The sequence below is a fragment of the Sphaerodactylus townsendi genome, linkage group LG05 (genome assembly GCF_021028975.2).
Source record: "Sphaerodactylus townsendi isolate TG3544 linkage group LG05, MPM_Stown_v2.3, whole genome shotgun sequence".
Classification (NCBI taxonomy): domain Eukaryota; kingdom Metazoa; phylum Chordata; class Lepidosauria; order Squamata; family Sphaerodactylidae; genus Sphaerodactylus; species Sphaerodactylus townsendi.
Window position 1 is genome coordinate 23,514,184 of NC_059429.1, and position 22,957 is coordinate 23,537,140.

The 22,957-nt window shown below is 41.3% G+C and overlaps 1 protein-coding gene across 1 annotated transcript in view; it reads left to right on the top strand.

Annotated features, from left to right (window-relative positions):
• Positions 1-22,957, top strand: part of ACBD6 (acyl-CoA binding domain containing 6) — a 139,582-nt gene that overhangs the window by 8,005 nt on the left and 108,620 nt on the right. The window contains exons 2-3 of the mRNA XM_048497558.1: positions 10,928-10,992; positions 12,633-12,729. Of these exons, the coding sequence (XP_048353515.1) occupies positions 10,928-10,992; positions 12,633-12,729 (162 nt within the window). The remainder of the gene's footprint in view (positions 1-10,927; positions 10,993-12,632; positions 12,730-22,957) is intronic.

Genomic DNA, 22,957 nt, shown 5'->3' on the forward strand with positions numbered 1-22,957 from the left:
GAAGAGCATAATATTGTGAATGGATTAATGGTATTCATTAAGCAAAAGATTTAAACATTGCATGAATATACAACTGTGTAATAAAAACAAGTCTTTATTTCATGATGAATTAGGACAATGATGTAACAGAAAACTGTGTGGATAGATGTTTCCTCCAAAGGCATTTTATTTCAAAGTGTGGATTTTGATATGTTGGCTCTAATCATAGTAATGATATCTAAATTATTGCCTTATGCTGAATGAACCTGCCCATGTTGAAGGGTCAGCTGTAGAGCCACTATTCTGGGTACCACTACCCTCATAGTTCTAGATGGCTGATGCTTGGGATGTCTCCAGAGTGGCATCTTCTCATTTATAGAATACAATATCTGGAGGTAATTTGTGTGATTGCATTTTAGGTGTCAGGTAAAGATACTATTTTTCTTCCCAGTGTTTGAGGCTTTGCTGGGTGATGTGTGTAATTACTGCACCTGGCTCTATTTTAATTGATTTGCTGCATTTGTAACTTCAACATGTTATGATTGGTTTTAAGGTAATTGTTAGCCAACATGGATGCCTCAGAGAAGAACAGTACAAAATGTTTTCAGTGAATAAGGTACTAGTGCAGTAGCCAAACAGATTCTGTACAATTGTAAATGAGATTTCAAGCAGGGGGGATAAAAATCAATGATTTTTAAAAAAATTAAAAATCAGATTTTTGAAAATTTATTTTTTTAAAATTTTAATCTGTTTTTTAAATAAACTGCATTTGGAGAAAACATCTATTTAAAGATAGTTTTCAGTTTAAGATACATCACTGTCCAAATTCATCATGAAGTAAGGACTCGTATTTATTATATAGTTGTATATTCATGCAATGTTTAAATTTTTTGGTAAGTGAATTCCATTAATTTATTCACAATATTATGTTCTTCCAGAAGTTTCTATATGATTATTTTGGATAGTTTTTTGGTCTATAAGATATTATCACAGTTTCTTTCTTTTCCAATTCTCAAAACTGTGGATTTGTGTCTGCAGAGATGACGTTCTTCATAGCAAAAATGTTCTAAAATAAACATACAGAGTTGAGAAAAAGACCTTAATTTTTCACATTTAGCTCTTTATGTAGATCAATTACGCTCCAAACAATCTTCTATTAATGCAATTTCCTGAAGCTTAGCACTTAAGAGGTAAGGGGCTGATTTTGTATATATAGATTTGCAAAGGAACAATCGGATTAAGGTCTTTTTCTCAACGCTGTATATTTATTTTAGAACATTTTTGCTGTGAAGAACCTGCTGTAATTAATGAGAGTCATTGTAGTGTGAGAGCCAGCAGGGTACAGTGGTTCAGAGTGATGGACTCTAATCTGGAGAGCTGGATTTGATTCCACACTCCTCCACATGAAGCCTGCTGAGTGATCTTAGGCCAGTCACAGTCCTCTCAGAACTCTCAACCCACACAGAGGCTGAAAATGGCAAACCACCTCTGAACACCTCTTACTTTGAAAATACTACTGGGTCCCCATAAATCAACACTGACTTGATTGTACTTTCCCCCACCAATAGACTATTATTGCTTAAACGAATCTCTTGAGCAGAGCACTCTTAGGTTATACTAAGAATAAGAATAAATAAGAATAGCTAATTGCTTTTGTGGAGTAAAATTGTAATTTCCCTCCCCAAATAACAGAACTTCAGCTTTTAGATAGTGTAGAAACTGGGGTACAAAGCAGTCAGAAGCTGCCTAACATTGCATGATAAATTTCTCTTTGTAACAACAGAATATATTCTTGTTCTCTGTCTAAAGCTTGCCATTTTGCTAGCTGCTCATTTGTCTACCAAAAGAGTTGCCCTTGCCAGAGAAGGTTGGTATCCAGATATGGAGTTTTGTATTCTCTTCCTACTCAGTTTAATTTTACTTGAACAACCATGTTCAACTTGTGATAACGCCATCATCACACTTGTCTGGGTGTACAATTATCACATCTCACTTACAGTAGATACATGTTCCTTCACTCTTTTTCTGACTCATAGGATTGTAGGTCTTCCTCTGTCGCTTGAAGTGATGATGTGAACCGTGCTTCATAATTAAATTAATGTGTTTCATACTTTTTAAAAAGTTCTGGAGATTTGATGTTGAGTTCACCCCTGCTTGAATATTATGGTCTAGAACAGAGCCAAAATAGCGCAATCCCTCTCTGTACATCAATCCCACTTAATAAAGCTTTGCATACTTGTCTAGTATGAAAGCAGCCCTGATATCTTGAATTGATTGCTCTGCTGATTTAAAGCGAGGCCTTACTACCTAACACAACTTTTTCCTTATTTAATCATGTAAGTCATACAATCTGCATAAAAGGCTGGTGAAATATTACTTCAGGGGCAGTAGTATCTCCGTTGAACAAAAGGTGCTGACTAAGATACATCCACTGTCCTTAACTCAGCATTCTTATTTTTTCTCACTTCGGTATTTCTTGTCACTAAAAGCTGTGATTTAAGAGGGAACAATCCCTGTAAAAAGTTGACATAAGAGCTGAGCACTGTGTTAAGACACTATGCTATTTATCTTGGACTACTTAAGTAAATAAACACCCTTTCTGAATTTTTATTGCCATTTACTGGAGGTCTTTTGACATTTTTTAATATCTTCTCTTTGATTGTATTAAGAAGCAGGAGAGGAACTGGATTCAAAATGTTTTTTGCAAATGCTGAGAAAACACAGATCCCGCTTATTTGAGTCTCTCAGCTACTGGTTAACTTTCTCTGCCACACTTGGACTCAGTAAGTGATCTGCATTTGGCTAGGCCCTGGCCATCCAAAAGACCAATAACTGTAGCAGCAGGAGAAGAGCAGGGTGAGGGGCTTGGTGATTCTCACTGCCCCCTCTCTGAAGTTAACTTAAGAACATAAGAAAGAGCCTGCTGGATCAGACCAGAGTCCATCTAGTCCAGCACTCAGCTACTCGCAGTGGCCCACCAGATGCCTTTGGGAGCTCACATGCAGGATGTGAAAGCAATGGCCTGCTGCTGCTGCTGCTGCTGCTGCTCCCGAGCACCTGGTCTGCTAAGGCATTTGCAATCTCAGATCAAGGAGGATCAAGATTGATAGCCATAAATTGACTTCTCCATAAATCTGTTTAAAGTTACCCAGGTTAGTGGTCATCACCACCTCCTGTGGCAGCATATTCCAAACTTCTTGCTCCTAAAGAGACCTGCCAGGAATATATAACTAATAATAACTATATAACATATGCTTGCACCTTGTAAGCTGCTGGTAGAAGTCTTAGTAACACTGCTGCCAGTAGAGAGAAATGAAATTGACTTTGTCATCTCCCCTCCCCTAGACTTTGAACTGGTCAGCAGCTGCCAGGACAGCTGAAGTCTGACCATCTGTACTTCTCCTCCTGTCTGGCCCAGTAAGCAAGACCCCTTTTGAATAAGACCAGTGGTCCATCCAGCCGAGCATGCTCTCTCACACAATGGCCAAGCAGTTCTTCTGGAGGTCCAACAACAGGGCATGGAGGCTGATGTTGCCTCTTGGCATTGGCATTTAGAGGGTTACTTCCCCAGAATTGAGAGGCTCCTTTCGATCACTATAGCTAGTAGCCATTGAGAGACCTTTCATCCATGAATTCTCCTACAGCTGTCTACACTGACGGCCATCACTACATTCCCCCCTCATCAAGATCCCTAAACTGCTGGACTGTAAACTTCTTACCCCCTGGCAAGAGAAGGACAGCTGTGAAAGAGGCGCCAAGTGAAAAAAAACTACTTGTATTCCCCCCCTTTCTAATTTTGAAAAGGAGTTTTTTCTTTAATCTGTGGGCTGTACAGAGAAGTCGGCTCTAAATTATGCATTAACTCTGTTTTATCTCATGTGCCATCAGTCAAAGGTCTATTTAACAGCATGTTGAGACTTAAAACACACATGCTGCAGATTTTGTCAGTTGCTTTACATTACAGTATTTGATTTAGCCAGTCTTCCCTCCTATCAATAACCTTTTTCATTTTGTTGCTTTGTACTTTTCAACTAAAAATAATGCAAGCTCTCCATTTCTTCAAGTACAGTTAGACTCCAGTCCTTTTAAGTAGCCTTTTAAAGGTGAGAGAGCATTAACTGATGAAGAAATCTAATTGGCTAAATGGCCTAGAGTGTTTTCACAATAATGTGATGCATGCAGGTTAAATTTGCTTAATTAGAAGTGGGTTATTGTATGCTATGAAGGGTTAAGAGTAGATTCATATGTTCAGAAAAAGCACATGGTAGACCTCCTGGGACTTAGACTTTAGAGTACAAGTGAAGAATTGCATGGGTAAATGTTTTCTCACATTAAAAAGTCTACATATGAGAGCTTTGTAAGAACAGATTTACTTATACCCCTCTTCTTCAACCAGTCATGCTTAAGAACATTATATGCCCAGGAAAGTCTCCAAGGAGTTACAAATTTGACCATTGAATGTGTTTTGCAATAGTGTACCGTAGTTGGTTCATACAAATATGAATATAATGAATCGTTACGTACTTTTCAGAACTTTAGTAAATGCTGTGACTCTCCGGATGGTAGAAGAATATGTTCTACTGGATATCAGAGTAACTTTTTGATATGTTGCAAAGTTGATGAAGGATTTTTTCTCCTTGAAGAATTTTAGAATTAAATGAAATTGTGCGAATGCATTACATTTGTATAATTTGTAAAGGCACAGAATTAATATTTCCTTGGCCTCAAAATTCACTTTTTTGTTTAATACACAATCCTGTCTATTGAAATAGAAGAGCTACCGAGGAATTCAAGAATATATTCCCCAAAGAAAGCAGTGTTGCTGTTTTTATGCCTTTATTTTATCTTTGGGGGGAAAATACATGCTGTTCTTCTCCCAGCCAGAATCTTAACATCTGGAGAAGCAGTGGCGTAGTGGTTAAGAGCAGGTGCATTCTAATCTGGAGGAACCAGGTTTGATTCCCTGGTCTGCCGCTTGAGCTGTGGAGGCTTATCTGGGGAATTCAGATTAGCCTGTGCACTCTCACGCACGCCAGGTGGGGGACCTTGGGCTAGTCACAGCTTTTCGGAGCTCTCTCAGCCCCACCCACCTCACAGGGTGTTTGTTGTGAGGGGGGAAGGGCAAGGAGATTGTAAGCCCCTTTGAGTCTCCTATAGGAGAGAAAGGGGGGATATAAATCCAAACTCTTCTTCTTCATCATCTTCAATTTACACTTCCCCATTTTTTATCCTCTGTTTCTGAGCCAAAGCCATTTCTTTAACACCCAATGCTTGATCAAGCATAACCTCTCTTGTTTCCCCCAAGCATTTTATTGGATGAGGATCTTGCAGCTGAGACAAGCATCTGAATTAGAAGAAATCCTCCACTGAAACAGATAACTAAGACTCGACCTACAATAAGAACAATGTTTTCTGCTTAGTTGTTCATTTGTGCGCTCCCACTTCTATTCTTGCTTTCCATTGTAAGAACACTGTCCATGGAGGTTATATTATATTATGTATTTTAGGAGTATTTTAACACATAAACACTTAAAATTGGGAGAGGGTTTTTTAAAAATGTCCCTGCTGAATCAATGCTGTATTTCAGCATAGATTTACTTATACCCCTTCCCCTCAACCTTTTTTTTGGCTTTCCCCCCTGTTTTCTGGGTTGGAGATGTATTTCTTCTCCCTTCCCTCCTCCCCTTTTTCCTTGTATGGGTGACTGGAAGATGGCACAGCAACAGTGGCTGCACAGTGGCCATCACAAAAGCCAAGGTTACATCATAAGGATTGACTAAGTCATTTCTAGAAGGGCATGTGTCCAGAGAATATGGAATACATATCAAGTTACAATAGTGCAACTTGAATATTGTTTCTCGGGGCTTATTCCATGCACTCTGAAGATATGTCAATTGGTATTGGTTGTGTGTAAGCTTGTAGTGGCCATTAAGGAGGTGGGGAATCCATACTTGGAAGCGATAGTCTTTGAGATAAGAGATCTCGCTCCACAGTCTATAGTTGCTGCTAGGTAAAAAGATTGAAGACTCAGGGATGGGTGAGATGTATTCACCACCCCAAAGCGCTCCTTTGTGGGGGTTCTCACTACCTCTTCAGGGAGCCACAGCTGAAAAGACCTTGACTGTGGTCAATGCCAGGTGGGTCACTCTAAGTGGGCAGATAGCTTGCATGTGGCAGCCTGAAGAACACAGTTGCCATCCAGGAACGTGTCAGTAAGTATAACAGCCTACAGTACTACGGATCGATTCCATTAAGACAGATAACTTTCTACTGTTTAGCTGCTGCCCAGCGAAATGTCAACCAATGAACAGATTAAAGGTTAATAGCTCTTTATTAGGCAGATTCCCTGTATCCCTTCAGTCATGCTGACACGTTTTTCAAGATTCAGAATATGCCTATCTATCTCTCTTTCCAGACTGGGAGACTTGGGAACCAAATCTGAACTTCCAGCCTGCCTTGTTTATATTGCTCATTCATAAAAGGATAATGTAGTTACCGGGGGTGGGGTTGGGGGGAGGTTGGGAATATGCTCATATCATTTAGGAAGTCTGTTCTTTGTGTTATATTTCATTGCATTTGTGAACAACTGCAGCCTGCCAAAAGAATTGCAACCTGCCAGCACCAAAAGAGACAAAGAGTATGATGCATGTGCACATATCCCAGGTAAGCTGGCAGAGCTTCCAACAAGTTGATGATAACAAAAATGAATTCTTCTGCTTTTTGTCAAACATGATCAATGAGCAAATGATAGAAGATGTTTTTTTGCAGATGTAGCAGATGCAACAAAGGATGTGTGCACTCAGTGGATATTGACACAGTGGTCTTAACCACATCGCTGTTGCAGAAACTGGACACTGATGATCTTCGGATAGCTCTTGATGAATCCGCTAATTTACAATACATGGCATCTCACAAGATCGCCAGTAGTCTTGATCCTGAAAAGTTAAAGGCACTTCCTGTTTTCAACACATGCAAGACTTTTTGATGCTGTGTCCAGTTTTAATGGAAGGCGCAAGAGGATGGCTTGGAGTACTTGGCATATATTTCCAAAAGCTACTCCTGCATCTACATATTTGGCAGATGCAGCAACGACCAGTGTGACAGACAGCTTTACTTAGTTAAAGCAATACACTATTCTGTTCAGTTGTATCAAAGCTAGCAGTGTAAATAACACTAGAATGCAATAGCAGTCATCCAAGCAACCCCCCCCTTAACATACCCAAAGGGCAGTACATCAAACTAGACATAACTGAGGGTAGAGAGCAGAGTGCTGTTTACATCATTATGTTTTGTCCAAGTTATGGGGGCTAGAACATGGCTGCAACAAACTCAGCTTCTTGAGTCCAAATACAAGAGAACCTCCTTGGAAGAGGATAGGAATCCCACTGAATACTCTTGTACTTCAGAAGAACCCTCCGGGATGATTCTGAAACTGCTGTGAATGGAGGGTACCCGCCCTTGAAACCAGGTGAATCCAGAGACACTGAGGTGCACCCTTTAACCCATGCCTGGGCCTTTCCTGTGTGAACTAATGTCTTGTGATCATCCCCTGATCCCAGGGACATCAGCTACTGTAAGCCACCCACAGATGGCAGAGCTATTGTTTAGCAGCACAGTCCCTCTCTTTCCCTAGAAGAGAATTGAAAAGTGAGATTTTGGCTTAAGTGTGCCCCAGGATTAGGAGTTTCCAATAATTCTCTACATTGGGTGGAGATGCTAGAGCTTGTATAAAACTTCTATAAAACCTGCAGAGGTTACATGGAAGTGGCTGCCCTAGTTCTTCCTTAACTTATGGATAGTTCTTCTCAGTGGTGGGATCCAAAAATTTTGGTAACAGGTTCCCATGGTGGTGGGATTCAAACCGTGGTGTAGCGCCAATGGGGCTGGGTGGGACATGACGGGGGCGTGACCCGGCATTCCAGGGCGGGGCATTCCTGGGCGGGGCTGTGGCAAGGACGCAGCCGCTGTGTTGGTCCTTGGGCAGGAAATGAATGCATTCAGGCGCAGGCTGCCACGCAGGCTGCCACGCACGCCGGTGCACCTCCTGCTAGACTGTTTCAAGTTCTGCATGCTACTGCTGAGAGTAGGGGCGTAACTAAGGCAAAAATCACATGGCAAAATCACCAATTAGTAACCCCCTCTCGGCACACACAAATAATTAGTAACCTACTCTCGGGAACCTGTGAGAACCTGCTGGATCCCACCTCTGGTTCTTCTGCCGTTTCAGCAATTGATCTCTCACACTTAGCAATAGTTTAGGCCACTTTGGCCTGGCCTGGCTCATTTGCCTCTCTGCTTCTCTGGTAGCAAGAGTGGTACAAATATATGACAGTGGTCGCTGGTCCAGAAACAGTGGCCTCTTGTGTTGCTGTTGTGCATTCTGATTGACCAGGACAACAAAGATGGACCATGCAAGTGCTGAGAATGGACTTCTGTGTACCGGGTGATACAGTAACTTCAATAATTCTAATTAACATTGTTTTACACAAGAGTGGATTTGGCTTAAATCATGATTTAAATCACTAGACGATAAGACTTGATTTAAATTGTGGTTTTCTACATACATAAAGACTCATTCTTGCGGGTATAATCTTAATATGTACAACCAGATGAAAGTTTCATTTTTAGAATAGTAACATTTCAGATTAGCTTTACAGTTAATAGCAAAAAAAACCCCCAACCTACTGACTTGGTTATACTATTTGAAATAATTAGATAGTTCATCTTGCAACTATTTCATAATTATCTTCAGTTTCATTCAGGCCACCAGGCCTTGCATTTCTTTGTTGCTGTGTTTACATTTTGCATGCCTACTTGCCTTACTCATTGGTAGAGTAACTTCATTAAATTGTTCCCAAACTGGGTCTCTTTTACAGCCAATAAATATTTTTTTCCTCCAGGGAGAGAATAATATGATAAACCTCATGCTATATAGACACAAAGATCCCAGGACTTGTGGAGTGTTCTGCTCAAAAGGTTTCAATTTTATTTTTACTGCCTGTCCCTTTCTCCTCGCAAGTAGCTCCTTGTGCAGATCCACTCCAACAATCTTCTATTTCTCCTCCTCCCCCTCCCTTGCTTGCTTTTATGAGGATGGTTCCTCCCCCAGGGCCCCAGCCTACCAACTAGGACTTCTGGGTCTGGGCCAAGTCTGCCCTTCCCTGGCCCTGGGAAACTTGTGCCGCCTCTTCTTCCCAGACTCCACTCTCCCCTAGACTTCCCTTGGCCCCACCCTTCTTGTCTCCCTTGACGCTGAGGCCTGTGCCTGATTCTCCCCCACCTCCTTCACAATGCTTGTTTCCTGGGGCCCTGGGCTGGGGGAGGCAGGCATTCTCTCAGTGGGGGAAGGGGATTTCTGGCAGCCTGTGGATCCTCCTGCCAGGGATGGAGGGCCAGGAGGGTCAGCTGATTCTGGGCAATTCTGGAGGCTGTGGGGAGAGGTGGCATGGCTCTGGGTAGCCCAGGGGCTTCATGGCTGTCTTGGAGGTCGTGGGGGCAAGGCAGAGCTGCTCTAGATGGCAGCAGAATGTCCCAAATGGCGAGCTCCTTGGCCATTTAGGGTCAGTGAGATTAAAGTTTTCTTCTCAACTCTGTATGTTTATTTTATAACCTCTTTACTATGAAGAAGAGGCATGTTATTTCTGTAGACACAGATTCACAGTTAGGAGAACTGCAAAATCAAGCATTTGTGAGAGTATCTTCTAGTTTGAAAAACTGCCCAAAATCTTACATGGAATTCATTCTGTGATTTATTTTTTTAAAATGATATATATATTTTCAAAAATCATGATTTTTATCCACCTTGGTTTTACATGATTTTGTAGCGCATTTATGTTGGCATAGTTCATCAGTGGTTGTTTAGATACAAAAGAGCGTAAAAGGTTACAGTGATGTCTCTGTCCAGCAGTGACTTATGTGGACCATGTTATGCTGGATGAAAACAAGGTGTCACATAAGATGCTGTTTTGGGTATACGGATGAGCAGCTTCGTATAGTTTGGTACCTAAATTTTTCATGTGGACCATAGTTCTCAGTTCGTCATGAGAAGTGTTGAAATGTGTTGCTTTGTCCAGAATTTGGTGATACTCCTTGTGGTGTTCAGTAGCATCTCTAGCTTAACTTCATTGTCCTTCCCCCGCTCCCAGAGAGGGGAGCGCAGTGGTGTAGTGGTTAAGGGCAGGTGGACTCTGATCTGGATAACCGGGTTTGATTCCCTGCTCTGCCACTTGAGCTGTGGAGGCTTATCTGGTAAACCAGATTAGCTTGTGCACTTCAACACATGCCAGATGGGTGACCTTGGGCAAGTCACAGTTCTTTGTAGCTCTCTCAGCCCCACCCACCTCACAGGGTGTTTGTTGTGGGGGGTGGGGAGGGAAAGGAGATTGTAAGAGTTTGAGTCTCCTTACAGGAGAGAAAGGGGGGATATAAATCCAAACTCTTCTTCTTCCCTTTTATGCTGTTGTGTAACACCTGTTAAAGAAAACCACAGCCTTTGTGGACATGCTTCATTTTAGGCTTGTCTTTTTACTTATATCTTGGTGTTGTCCATAGTTATACTTGACAAAGTGAAAGGCCCATAAACAATAATAGCTTTCTCATTTGCCCGCCATCATCATTAACAAGTGTGAATTGAACCTTCGTGTTCAGAGGTGGTACACTGCTGAGTGCTGAAGGCTGGGAAGAAGCTTGGCCATCCATCATCATCATCATCATCATGCGCAGCCTGAGCTTCCAGAGGCATCTGGTTGGAGCCAGATTGATGGACAGAACGCTTGTTGATCCGATCCAGGAAGGCAATTCTTACCTTCTCAGGCTGTGACAAAATTAAAACTTGAAGGCACATTTATTTTGTCAGCCCACTCAGTTCACATCAGCAAAAATTGGAATAACGTAGCATAATTTTTCTTCGGGTTTAATCCTAACGCAGTTGCGCTTTCTTTTTCTGCAGGTGAAATGCGGTAGCTGCAGCACCCCTAAACCTGGATTTTTTGACTTTGAAGGAAAGCAGAAGTGGTAAGTAGAAATGCCTGGTAGCTCCCAGTTATTTTTTTTAATATTCCCCCCACCCCAGATAGTTTCGTCTTTAGAAGATGCAAAAATTAGTCTATTTGGCTCAATTGTGGAAGAAATCAGAATTTGTGTAGCCATATTAGGTGCCTCCATGCCTTGACACTGTGGGTTCTGGTACAGTGGACAGAAAGTTAGTGGTCCTGAGTCCATCAAAGCATTCCACTATGAGATCAGTTTTTAACACCCTGCTGGAAATCTTAATTGTTTTGAAAGGGCCTTGCCTGTGGCTGATTCTCTGATCATTATATCAGAATGTCTGTTACTTAACCATTGTCAAATAGTTTCATATTTCACGAAGATGGGAATGTTCTTGTGTAGGTGACAATCTGTCTTTTTAATTTGATCAGGTTGTCATCTGATAGCCAGGCAGGAGTGAGGTCTACTTCCTCCTTCGCTGTGCAAGGGTTGATGAATACTGTTTTTCATGTAGGAGCAGACATCCCCCGTCCTGCACTATAAATCAGAGCAGCATTTATAAAGTGATCATTCCTATATGTATGTTAACCTTAGAACTCGCTTTAAACATATTTTGTAATTTCTTCGGAAAAGTGGATGAAAGCCAAATAAGAATTGTTACATCTGTTGAATATTGCTCTCTTCCATTTTCCCTTACCATAAGAGTTAGTTGCCAATAATTGATTCGTTGATAATTTAATTTACGTACTAGCAACAGTAATATTTTTCATTAGCATTACTTTGTCTTGGTTGAAGCTACAATACGTTCATACATCGGGCGTGTTATGAGATCCAGCCTGGTGTAGTGGTTAAGAATAGGTAGACTCTAATCTGGAGAACCAGATTTGATTTCCCACTCCTCCACAAGAGCAGCAGACTTTATCTAGTGAATGAGATTTGTTTACCTATATTCCTGCTGGGTGACCTTGGACTAGTCAGTTTGCTCAGAACTCTCTCAGCCTTACCTATCTCACAAGGTGTTTGTTGTAGGGAGATGAAGGGAAAGCAGTTTGTAAGCCGCCTTAAGTCTCCTTACAGGAGAGAAAGGTGGGGTATAAATCCAAACTCCTCCTCCTCCTCCTCCTCCTCCTCCTTGTTGGTTCTACAGTAAGATGCTCAGATAATCATCTCGCCACCACTGTTTCTGTCCCGAGTGAGAGAAAAGCTCACTATAGCTATCTAAAAAGCCTGAGGAACTGCTAAACGGCCGTTCAGTTCCATGGAGTTTAAAGAGTAGTTTAGAAGGGAAGCTGCGCAAGTGTGGCCTGTATGCTAAGTGAGACCTGTATGCTAACTTTGGCATGGCTGTCTTGTATGCCCAGGGCATGTTAGAGTATCAGTGATGGAAGCTTCTGACAGGCAGGTATTTAAGAATAATTGTGCCATTTCATCTTTAGATTGGCCCTATATAATTAGAAAACAGGTTTAATTAGAACTGCTTTTGATTTTTGCCCTAAGGTTAACTGGGGCAAGTAATGATGCACATTTTCCACGTAGGAACTGATTATGGAAGCGGAAAGAAGTATGAGAGTTTAATCCAGGATGCTGAAGGAGAGGGAGGAAGCCTGGGGTTAATAGTTGTATGACTACTGATTGCTAGTTTCTTTTCTTTTCCACTTGTGTTCCAGGGAAGCTTGGAAAGCACTGGGAGATACAAGTGCTGAACAGGCAATGCGAGAGTATATTGCCACTGTGAAGAAACTGGACCCCACCTGGAATCCACAGGTACATTTACTTAGCTCCACAATTTCTTGCTAAAGGCAGCAAGCTGAACACAGCCTGCCAGCCATATATGACTGTTCATCAGGGATTCACCAGACGTCTTCTTTTTGCTACCTGCTTGGGCTTGAAAAGATGGGAATTATAAGCATCTGAAAGGCTGCATACGTGGTTCCACCCAGTTGGGTGTAACATCACTTTTATAGTCCTGGCCTAACCATTACTGAGTTTATAGCATGTCTGAAGAGTCATTGCTTTTGAAATTAGGTAGCAGGTAGATGAAATATTAACTGGCTTGAGAAATTATTTGAGGAAAAATAATCATAGGTTTGATAACACTCTTACTACTTTGAATGTTCATCTCTGATGGGCTTTGTGTCTGCTCAGAGCTACGATTTAGAAACTTCTAGAGCCAGCTTTTAACTGAAGTACCTGTACCCAGCTCCAGAGAGGTCAACCTGCTAGTCTAAACCCAATAATGGGATGCATGGATACCATGACCCCTTCTGCACATGCAGAATAATGCACTTTCAATGCACTTTGCAGCTATAGCAAATCCACTTGCAAACAGTTGAGAAAGTGGATTGAAAGTGCATTATTGTGCATGTGCAGAAGCGGCCCATGTGTAGTAAAAACAAGTTCCTGTTCTTCTGTTGGTCCTTTGTGCATTCACTCAACCCAGCCACCTTCCCGGCAATGGATGCCTTTTTAATTTGCTGTGGCTTACATGAACATTTTAGAAGGACCTGAGGAAAAAGACATGACTTCTCCCCCTCTGGGCATGATGACCCCTAGCTGTGAATCTGGGGGCAGACCTCCACCCCTAAAAGCCAGCTTTAGAAGTTTCCAAATCTTAGCTCTGGGCAGACACAAGTTCATCAGTGTAAATACACAGGTGCCCACTTCAAGAACAGATTACAGGTAAGCAACTTATTTCCCTTCATTAGTGGCCCAGGTTCAACATAATTTTTAACCTGCGAGAAACACTGAATGCATGCTCTTTTAAAAAAGGAATCCTCCATTCGTGTAAACAGAGATTTAAGGTACTGTTAGGCAAGATTGAAGTCACAACCTTTGCCCATGTTTTTCTCTGCATATGTTACTTTTCAGCTTTGTTTAGCTACCTGTTTTACCTTTTCATTTTATGTAAAGGTGGTATTTAAAACTGTGTCTTCCTCAGGAACTGAGGGCAAAATTTTGAATATTTGTTGGAGATGCATGTAACTTCTTCAAGTGCAGCATTTGAATCCCATATAAAACCAGGTTTTTAAAATCTTTATGGATATGGAGAGGCTGAGCCTGTGAGGAGAAGGATGCCATACAAGTTAAATAAATAATCATACACCTGAAAGTGTGTGAAAAATGCCTTGTGTAAACTGAAAAGTGTGAAAGGGTATGCTTAGACAAGCTGTTTTTTCAACCCTGCAATCTGCTATGAACCTATCTTGCATTGAGGAAGTCTTTTCTTGTTCAGTAAGTTCACTGCTACCCAGAAATAAAGGTTCAAGCAACCTAATCCTTTCAATGCTGTACATGGGGCAATGATGTAGGACATGATCAACTGTTTCTTGACTTTTCATCTTGCAGATGCGCAGATGCACATCAGCTAAATTTCTTTGCTCCGTCATTCTTAAACAGTCTTAATTTTATGTTATCAGCACTATGGTCATTTTAATGTTGACTGTTTCACACCTGTTGTGCTCAAGTCTTTTTTTAAAAAAATAACCTTGTTTAAACTCAGATGCCAGTGAAGGTTCCATATTGATTGCATTGAGGAAGTGCATGTGAAGGTCTTTCGCCCTCTGCAGTAGATTAACCCCTGGTTAGCCTGATTTGTCCAATTTCAGAAGCTAAACATGGTCAGCCTTGGCAAGTATTTGGATGGGAGACGACCCAGGAGTACCACGGTCCTGATGTGGAGGTAGGCAGTAGCAAACTACTTTTGAACATCTCTTGCCTTGAAAACCTACAGGGTTGCCATAAGTCAGCTATTGTGAAGAACTTAGACAGACAGAATCTTCATAGAAGAATGGGATCTTTATTGAAAGGCTTAGACTCCATCCAAAGGCTTGCAAGCAATGAGATAAAATCTTCAGAAAAGTGTCCAAGAGAACACCAGCCCAGCCCCCACAGAAACATTCACACGCTGGACCAGGCCAGTCTGGGAAAAGCGCCAAAACAATACAGATAACACAGAGGCCTTTTCCGCACAGCTACGCTCGGGGGGTGCGTCGGCGTATATGACCCCCATTTGCATGAACGGTCCCGGTAGGGGCGGGGAAGACGGCGCAGCCTGCGCAGACGCTGCGCCGTTGCCCGAACGCCTTACCATCCCTCTGACCTTCCGGCACGTCGCCCAGGCCAGGGGACATGCCCCCGTGCCCTGCGTAACAGCTCTGGAGTTGCGGGGGGGGGGGCGTGTTCCCTGGCCTGGGTGACGCACCGGAAGGTCGGAGGGATGGTAAGGCAATTGGGAAAGGGGGGGAAATGACGCCTTCCAGCCGCTGCCATTGGAAGCCGCTGTTTCCGAAAAACCTCGCTCAGGGAGTGAGGTTCGGAAACAGTGGCTTCGCGCCGCTCGTGGGTTGGCGGCAGTGCAAACCCCTCCCCAGGGATGTTGTTTTTAGCGTCCCTGGGACGCTATATTCCACCTGTGTGGAAACAGCCAGACAGAAAAACCCCACAGCAGGTGCTAGACAGCAACTGAACAACATTCCTATCTCCACTTCATAGCTATGACTTGATGGCAAAAAAAGAGCGGGATATATGAATGCTTGTTAATAGTAATGATATGCGATTATGCTGTCCTTAGAACCCAAGTTGCATTTCATACCTTAAGATTTATATAGCAGCACTATGTGGGAATTACTGGCCAAGTCGGTAAACCGCAGCCGTGATTTTCCTTTCTTGGTACGTTCTCGTTCTGATCATGTTGAAACTGAATTGTGACTAGTTAATCTGTGGGCCACATGAGGGAGCTCTGATTCTAGCAGTGAGAAAAAGGCTTCATGTCGGAGCTTTGGAGGACTTAAATTATTGTGTGTAAAGTGCTGTCAAGTTGCTGTCGACTTATGGCAACCCATTTGGCTTTTCAAGTCAAGAAACTCACAGGGATGGTTTGCCATTGCTGTCCTCTGAGTTCTACATTTTAGTTTAGAAACTCGTGGGGATGCTCATAAATGTCTGAAGCACGGCCTGCTTTTCACTCAGTTTTACAGCTAATCCAAGGAGTTCAAGTAACCTTTAAATAAATAGAAAAATTAGATCTTTGTAATAAGAATACAGCCATTGCCTTACTGAGTGTTCATGTAATGTGTCTGCGTACTGTTTGCAGTAGGAGCACCATGATGCCTCTGGAAAGCAGGGTATGAAGATATTGGTCTTTTATCAGAATCTTGAATTCAAAGGTACAAGAAAGGGGGATTTTAAATAATCAAATTGGGAGGGGGGCAGGGAGAACAAACAATGCAAAAATCCAACCACCTCCTTTCAGAATCCTGTAAGCTCTCTGGGAATCAAACAGGCCAATTTCCTGTCTTCCTCTGCTTTCCCCCTTAGCTGATTCTAAGTTGTTTTCAATGTTCTAGGTTTAGATCTGGTTAGACTTTTTTGGGGAGGGACCCTGAGAGTCTTCAAAGTATCTAGAAATCGCTACTTTCTCTGTGGGTGATTTCACACTGCTGCTTTAATGATTGGCATGAGCAACTAGTGACTTCTGGCCAGTCACCATTAGATACACTATCTTGTGATCCAAGCAAGGTTGTTATTATATTCCACTTTTTACAATTTATGCTATTTATGATCTCAATATTTTTCTCTTCAGACTTGGTTATTAATGTACCTGCCCATCCAGTCCCCTGGATTTTGAAAATCTGGTGATGAACTTGGTGTGTGTGAGGGAGACAACGTATACTTAGCTAATTGTTGCTCTGTGTTTGATTCTGTTTTTGTTTTTAAAATGTGAAGAATTCTTCTAGATACAGAGGAAGATTGTGGCATTGAATTTGCAGCTGGTAGTAGCAGTGTAGGAAAATAAAGTAGCCAGTGCGCTCTTATAAACCACACTGGCTTCAAGGTAAATAAAGTTGTAATGAAAACAAACCAGCAACAGGAAACAGATTAGAACGAGTGAATAGATTTCCTGTTGGAAAGACTCATTCTGCTTTCCTTGAGAATAGCCTCCAGGGGGCGCTGCTTCATAGTGGCCAATGGACCATTGCAGCCACCTAGTATCAAATGTCTGCTGCTGTCTGAAATATTTAACATTTGACAGATAAATAATTTCTTAATTCACAGACTTCAGCTAAGATGTTGAATAGTTCATTCAGTGATAATGAAGGAAAGCAACATCTTATTTATAACCAGGGCTTCCCTTGCTAATAACAGTTGTAGATTTGTGCTGCATGCATAGTATCATACTGGCAAGAAATGTCTGGGTTGCAACTAGAATGGATAGGGGTAATTTAATTAGTGTCTCGTGATGCCTTCTAACCAAATCCCCAGTTCCAAGACATTTTAATAGTCTTATGCTGGTGCTCTTGTGTAGTTATAAAAAGCCTTCAATATAAGATCAGTGGCATCAACCTCATTGCTGCTGTACAGTCTGTAGTGCTTTCTCCGTACTAAAAGAAACATTATGTACTTATAATCAATCACCTTTAACAAGGAACGCCAAATGCACTGGTCTAAGTACACAATTGCACCCCAATTCAAACAAGGTTAACTAGGTGTTTTGTAAACCAGGCCTTGATTTTTAAAGGGTTTTTTAAAAGGGTTTTTTTCCTTTCCAAAATCATAGTATTTAAAACTGCATATTAAAGAAGGGAGTTCTAAGAGCTTATCTCTCACTTTTTCTACATCAAATGGGGGAGGTTAAACTGAGTATAGTTTTCTCTAAACTGAAAACAAACATACGCTGGAGATATCTTTGTTGCAAGACAAAATCTAGTAAATGCAATGCATTCACTGAGCAGTGGTTTGCATACAGACCCAGACCTCGTATGTCTTCCTATTTTGATCACTTAAACAGATGCCTCCTTGTTAATCTGCCCAATGAGCCGTCGTTTGTAGTGAAGAGAATAGAGTGGTTTGGTCAGGATTGCTAGAGGTTGGAAAGAGAACAAAGGGAAAATGTGTTGGGTCATGGCCTAATTTAATCTATGGCTTCTTTTATATCCTGCCTTGTATCTTTATTTTGCTACCACAAGAATGACTCCACTAATGATGCATCATCTGCAGGGGAAATTGCTGCTTAGTTTCTTTTGAGTCCTGTTCTGGATAGCAAAGATTGTCTTGATCAAAATCTGAGCACCGGCTGGGATGAAACAGTTAGCCTTGCATGACGTAGATGTTCGTACTGTGTAAAACCAAAATCTGGGCAGGTGTTTCAGGCTTGGCTTTGATATGCTCTGAAATTTTAATATAATAAATCTTCCTGTTCTTTGTAATGTACTAGTGTTCTTATAATCTTAAAATAGGTTGCCATCAATGTTGAACCCAGCTTCATAAATGCGTCAAGGGAGGGGCTGCTATTAGTATACAAATATCATTTGAAAAACGGCTAAAATAATATTGTCATGTTTATTGAATAGAATAGAATAGAATAGAATAGAATAGAATAGAATAGAATAGAATAGAATAGAATCTTTATTGGCCAAGTGTGATTGGACACACAAGGAATTTGTCTCCGGTGCATATGCTCTCAGTGTACATAAAAGAAAAATACATTTGTCAAGAATCATAAGGTACAGCACTTAATGATTGTCATATAGGTCTAGTAAGCAATCAGGAAACAATCAATAGTAATAAAACATAAAATGTAAAATAATAAAATAAAATAAAATAAAATGTCAGCACAGTCAACATAAAATGTAAAATCATAAAATAAAATAAAATGTCAGCACATTATTTATCAGAATGTCATCCAATTAAATGTTTCCCAGCTTGTTTCCTGGCTCCCCCCCCCCTATAAAGTGATGGGATTCTATTAATTTATCTAAGACTGCCCCCCCCTCCCCGCTATGTCCCCTTCCACTGCCCCCCTGCTGCACACTTACCTGACTGCTGCGGAGGATTGTTGGACCACGGGGAGGGGGGGAGGGAGGTGAGGGAAGGTGGTGGCTGTGGCTTGGCCTGGAAGTGTGAGCGAGGGGGCTTTCCAAGCCCCGGAGCGGCCTGGTGGCAAGGCACCAGGCTGCTCTGGGGCTCGGAAAGCCCCCTTTCTCACCCTCCCCATGGATGGTGGGATTCCTCAGCAAGCATCCACAGCAGAGTGGGGTTTCTAAAGTGGCAATCTCAAACCCTTGTCTGACACTATGACCATTAGTTTTTAAGGAAGCAAAAACTAGTGGAAAGTTCCCTGGGATGGGTTTTAACCATCTTGCAAAATATATTGAAGATTTGCTCCTCTTCCTGTTTCCATGCAAGTTATAACGAGAGATCTTTCAAAAGCAGTGTATAGTATCACCTATCAATTCTCTATTCAGTCTTCTTTCAGATTTAAAGAATGAGTTGGCAGGGTTGTCTGCCTCATTGTTCATCTCCTTGATCTGTTCGTAGGCATATATTAAGATCACGTGTCATTGCTCGCTATGCAACAGATGGTATTTGCCTATGCCCTAGGTACATGATGAGGAATGAATGGCAGCTGAGGCCTCTAATCAAGGAAAATGTCTGGCATTGCTGATCACTTTGGAAGAGGGAGTTCCAGAAGCCATTTTTTTCTTACATGAGAGAGAAAGTGATGCATAATGGTGGGGCAGGGTCTTCATTATTGAAAACTATTCTGGAAGCCATATGCAATGTCCCACTATCAGATTGTACTCCTGGGCTTCCAGTTGTCTATCCCTGCTGTTAAACTGCAGAATAATGTGTGGCAGCTTATATTACAGTTGCATAGTGTTCAGCCGCTGCTAAACACACTTTTTCCCCCTATTTGCAGAGCTTCTTTTTAAGGTATTATGCCAGCATAATGTTGTGGTTAAGAGCAGGTGCACTCTAATTTGGAGAACTGGGTTTGATTTCCCGCTCTGCCACTTGAGCTGTAGAGGGTTATCTGGTGAACCAGATTAGCTTGTGCACTCCAACGCATGCCAGCTGGGTGACCTTGGACTAGTCACAGTTCTTCGGAGCTCTCTCAGCCCCACTCACCTGATGGGCTATTTGTTGTGGAAGGGAAGGGAAATGGGGGATATAAATCCAAATGCTGCTGCTGCTGCTTCTTCTTCTTCCTCCTCCTCCTCCTCCTCCTCCTCCTCCTCTTCTTCTTCTTCTTCTTCTTCTTCTTCTTCTTCTTCTTCTTCTTCTTATTATTATTATTATTATTATTATTATTATTATTACTACACATAGTTTACTGTCTTTATATTTTGAAATTGGCCCTTACTGAAACGGCTTGTTTATTCTTCAGCACAATCTGCCCAGGAAAGATATTTGATAAGAGTGTTGCTAAACACTTTAAGCTTCTCTACCATCCATGTTAACATTTTTGTAAATTATTTTTAATGAGTTGTACATTTTAACCAGCATGGTGTAATCGTTAAGAGCAGTGGACCTGGAGAACTAGGTTTGATGCCCCACTCTTCCACATGATGCCCCACTCTTCCACATGAACCGTGTGCTAGTCACAGTTCTCTCAGAACTTTCTCAGTCCCATCTGCCTCACAAGATGCCTATTGTGGGGAATGGAAGGGGAGGTGATTTTAAGCCACTGTGGGACTCCTTGTAGCACAGAAAAGCAGTGTATAAAAACCAATTCCTCTTCTTTCCTTCGTAACAACACTGATGCCAGATGTCAGTCTTTCTCCAGACTTCTCAGGCATCAATATGGCTTCCTCTCTGTTTTGTTGGAACAGAGTGAGTTATAAATTTTAGGACTCAGTGCAACTTACATACATGCTTTAAATTTTCTGAAAAGGAAAGAAGCACAAAAAAATTGAATTTTTGAAAACTCTTCCTCAGTATCTCTCCCCTTCTCCCCTGAGTGTTATAGCAGTAACTCGGAGAACAGCCAGTGAGAGGGTTGCAGTGAAATTTGCTGATGATAGTTTGTCCTGTTCAAAATTATTGCCTGTTCCAATTTGTAAGGCACAAATGGTAACATTTTGTTATAAATTAGCTTAAAGCAATAAATTATCTTCATTATTCAGTAAACGTTTGCTAGCAAAGCAAGCTTGCTTTGGTTTGGTGCTTGCGGTATGCTGATACGAAGGTAAAAGCAGCGATAATATCAGGTTCAGAAAAAAGCAGCTGTGAAGAAGTTGTACTCTTGGATGAAGAGCCACACTTGCCAAATGATTTGCATCTACCTTGTGGGATCATCTATGTATGTATGTTATAGTGTCTAAAATGTAAATTACTATTTTAAACAGAGTCTTATTTAATGTACACTTTTCATGCAAGTTGACACAGCACTGAATTTCAGGTTGATTAGCGGACAGATTTTTAATAGAAGGTGATAGAAGAATGGTTTCTCTTATGTCTACATATAAACTGGTACCAAGCAATTGTCCTTTGGTGAGCTGTCGTCTTCAAATAGGCATTCATTGCCCTCTTGATGGTTGGGGTTCTAGTATTTAAATTATCGTGGGGACCACAGGTCACAGATACTGGCAGCATTCTGAACGGTGGTGTTCAGCTCCTTTTTTTCTTCCCCGTGCACCCTCTTGACAAATAACAGGCATTTCCCCCCCAATGCAGCTACAATTTATAATGAGGTATCCATAACCCCCAATTGCTTTGCAAAAGCACTTCTGAGTCTTTCTCAGAACTGACTCAAATCATATCCTCCATATGGCACGAAAAGAATGAAATGCCTTTCTGCAATAAATAAAAGGAAAACTGTGCATGCAGTTGGAGGATTTTTTTTTGCACGGGTTTATAGGCTGTTTGTTTTTTCTCTTTGATTTTATGCCTCTTTAAATTTATGGACTCTTAACTTTTATTTATGACGTTGCAGTCTTCTTCATTCTGGCAGTTAATTGAAATAAAATACTGCCAGACCAGCTCCTGGAGTTTGAACTGGCATGAAATTAAAAACAACAGCAACAAAACAAAAGACTTGCAACAGGGGGCTTTTTGGAACCCTTTCCTGACTGTTCTTGCCCTGTTCTTGTTAATTGCCAGCTGCATTATTTTACCTCAAATCTGTTTCACAAGGAAATGTTCTTGAAGTTTCCTTTAATGATATTTCAAGAATCTTAAAATTTAAAAATGTGCAAAGATCCTCTAAACTGCTTTTCAAACCCATGTTTCTTTCTGGCTTAAAACTCATATTCTTTTTTGGGGGAAATTGGTATAATTGGATATACCACTTTTAGAATGAACTTTTCTGTGTCTCTGCCACATCCATTCCTTTCACAAACGGAGTACAGCGTGATCTCACAAAGTAGAGAGATTATTTCTCTCTTGCATCTTGGGTTAGACTGCAATAAGTCGTATGTTACCTACAGATAGAAAACAGATATTGTAACATAAGAGAGAAAACTCCATTCAATACAGTTCCCTTCTAGGAATAAAAATTATTCAAATGAGACCTTCTAAAACCATGAGAGTTGCTGTAAGCATTGATCATTCTGATCTTGTGTAGATAAGCAATGCCATCTGTTCTAGTTTTACATTGTGCTGAGGTTTTCAATTATGAGGGAGGTTATCTCAAAATTTAAAAAACTATGTTGGGTCTGTCACAAGCTCATGTTACTAGTTAGTGTTTTTTAGGACTTATAACTATATAAAATGGTCAAAAGAAAAAAAAGCAGCTCAGTTTTAATTCTTAATAAGATGAACATCACCAGCTGATATATGTCTAATAAATCAATACATCTGATGCTGAACTTTATACCTCATGATGTGGATTTTTTAAAAACAACCCTACAGTTGGATCAGGCTCAGCTATGGAAGATTTTTCTGTTAACTAGGAAGTTTGCTCAGGTTTGCAGAAAAAAATGAATTTAAAAAAAGATTGGGGGAAATTAAAAGTTACATTAACAGCTGAAGAAAAGTTAAATCCTGAGGTCCTGGGGAAGGGGGCTTGGAGCAGAAAACCATGTTGCATAATTTCTGCTGTAAGTTTTAACCACCTTCAACCAGTGTGGCCCTGGTCTTGGAGCAGAAAGCGTGCTATACATGCTTTTCTCTTCAAGCCTTTACTCGCTTGGAGCAGACGGGGCATCTGGTGTGATTTCTGCTCTAGACCCAGCCCCCTGATTACCTGGATAGTGGTGGCAGGGAGTGGGGT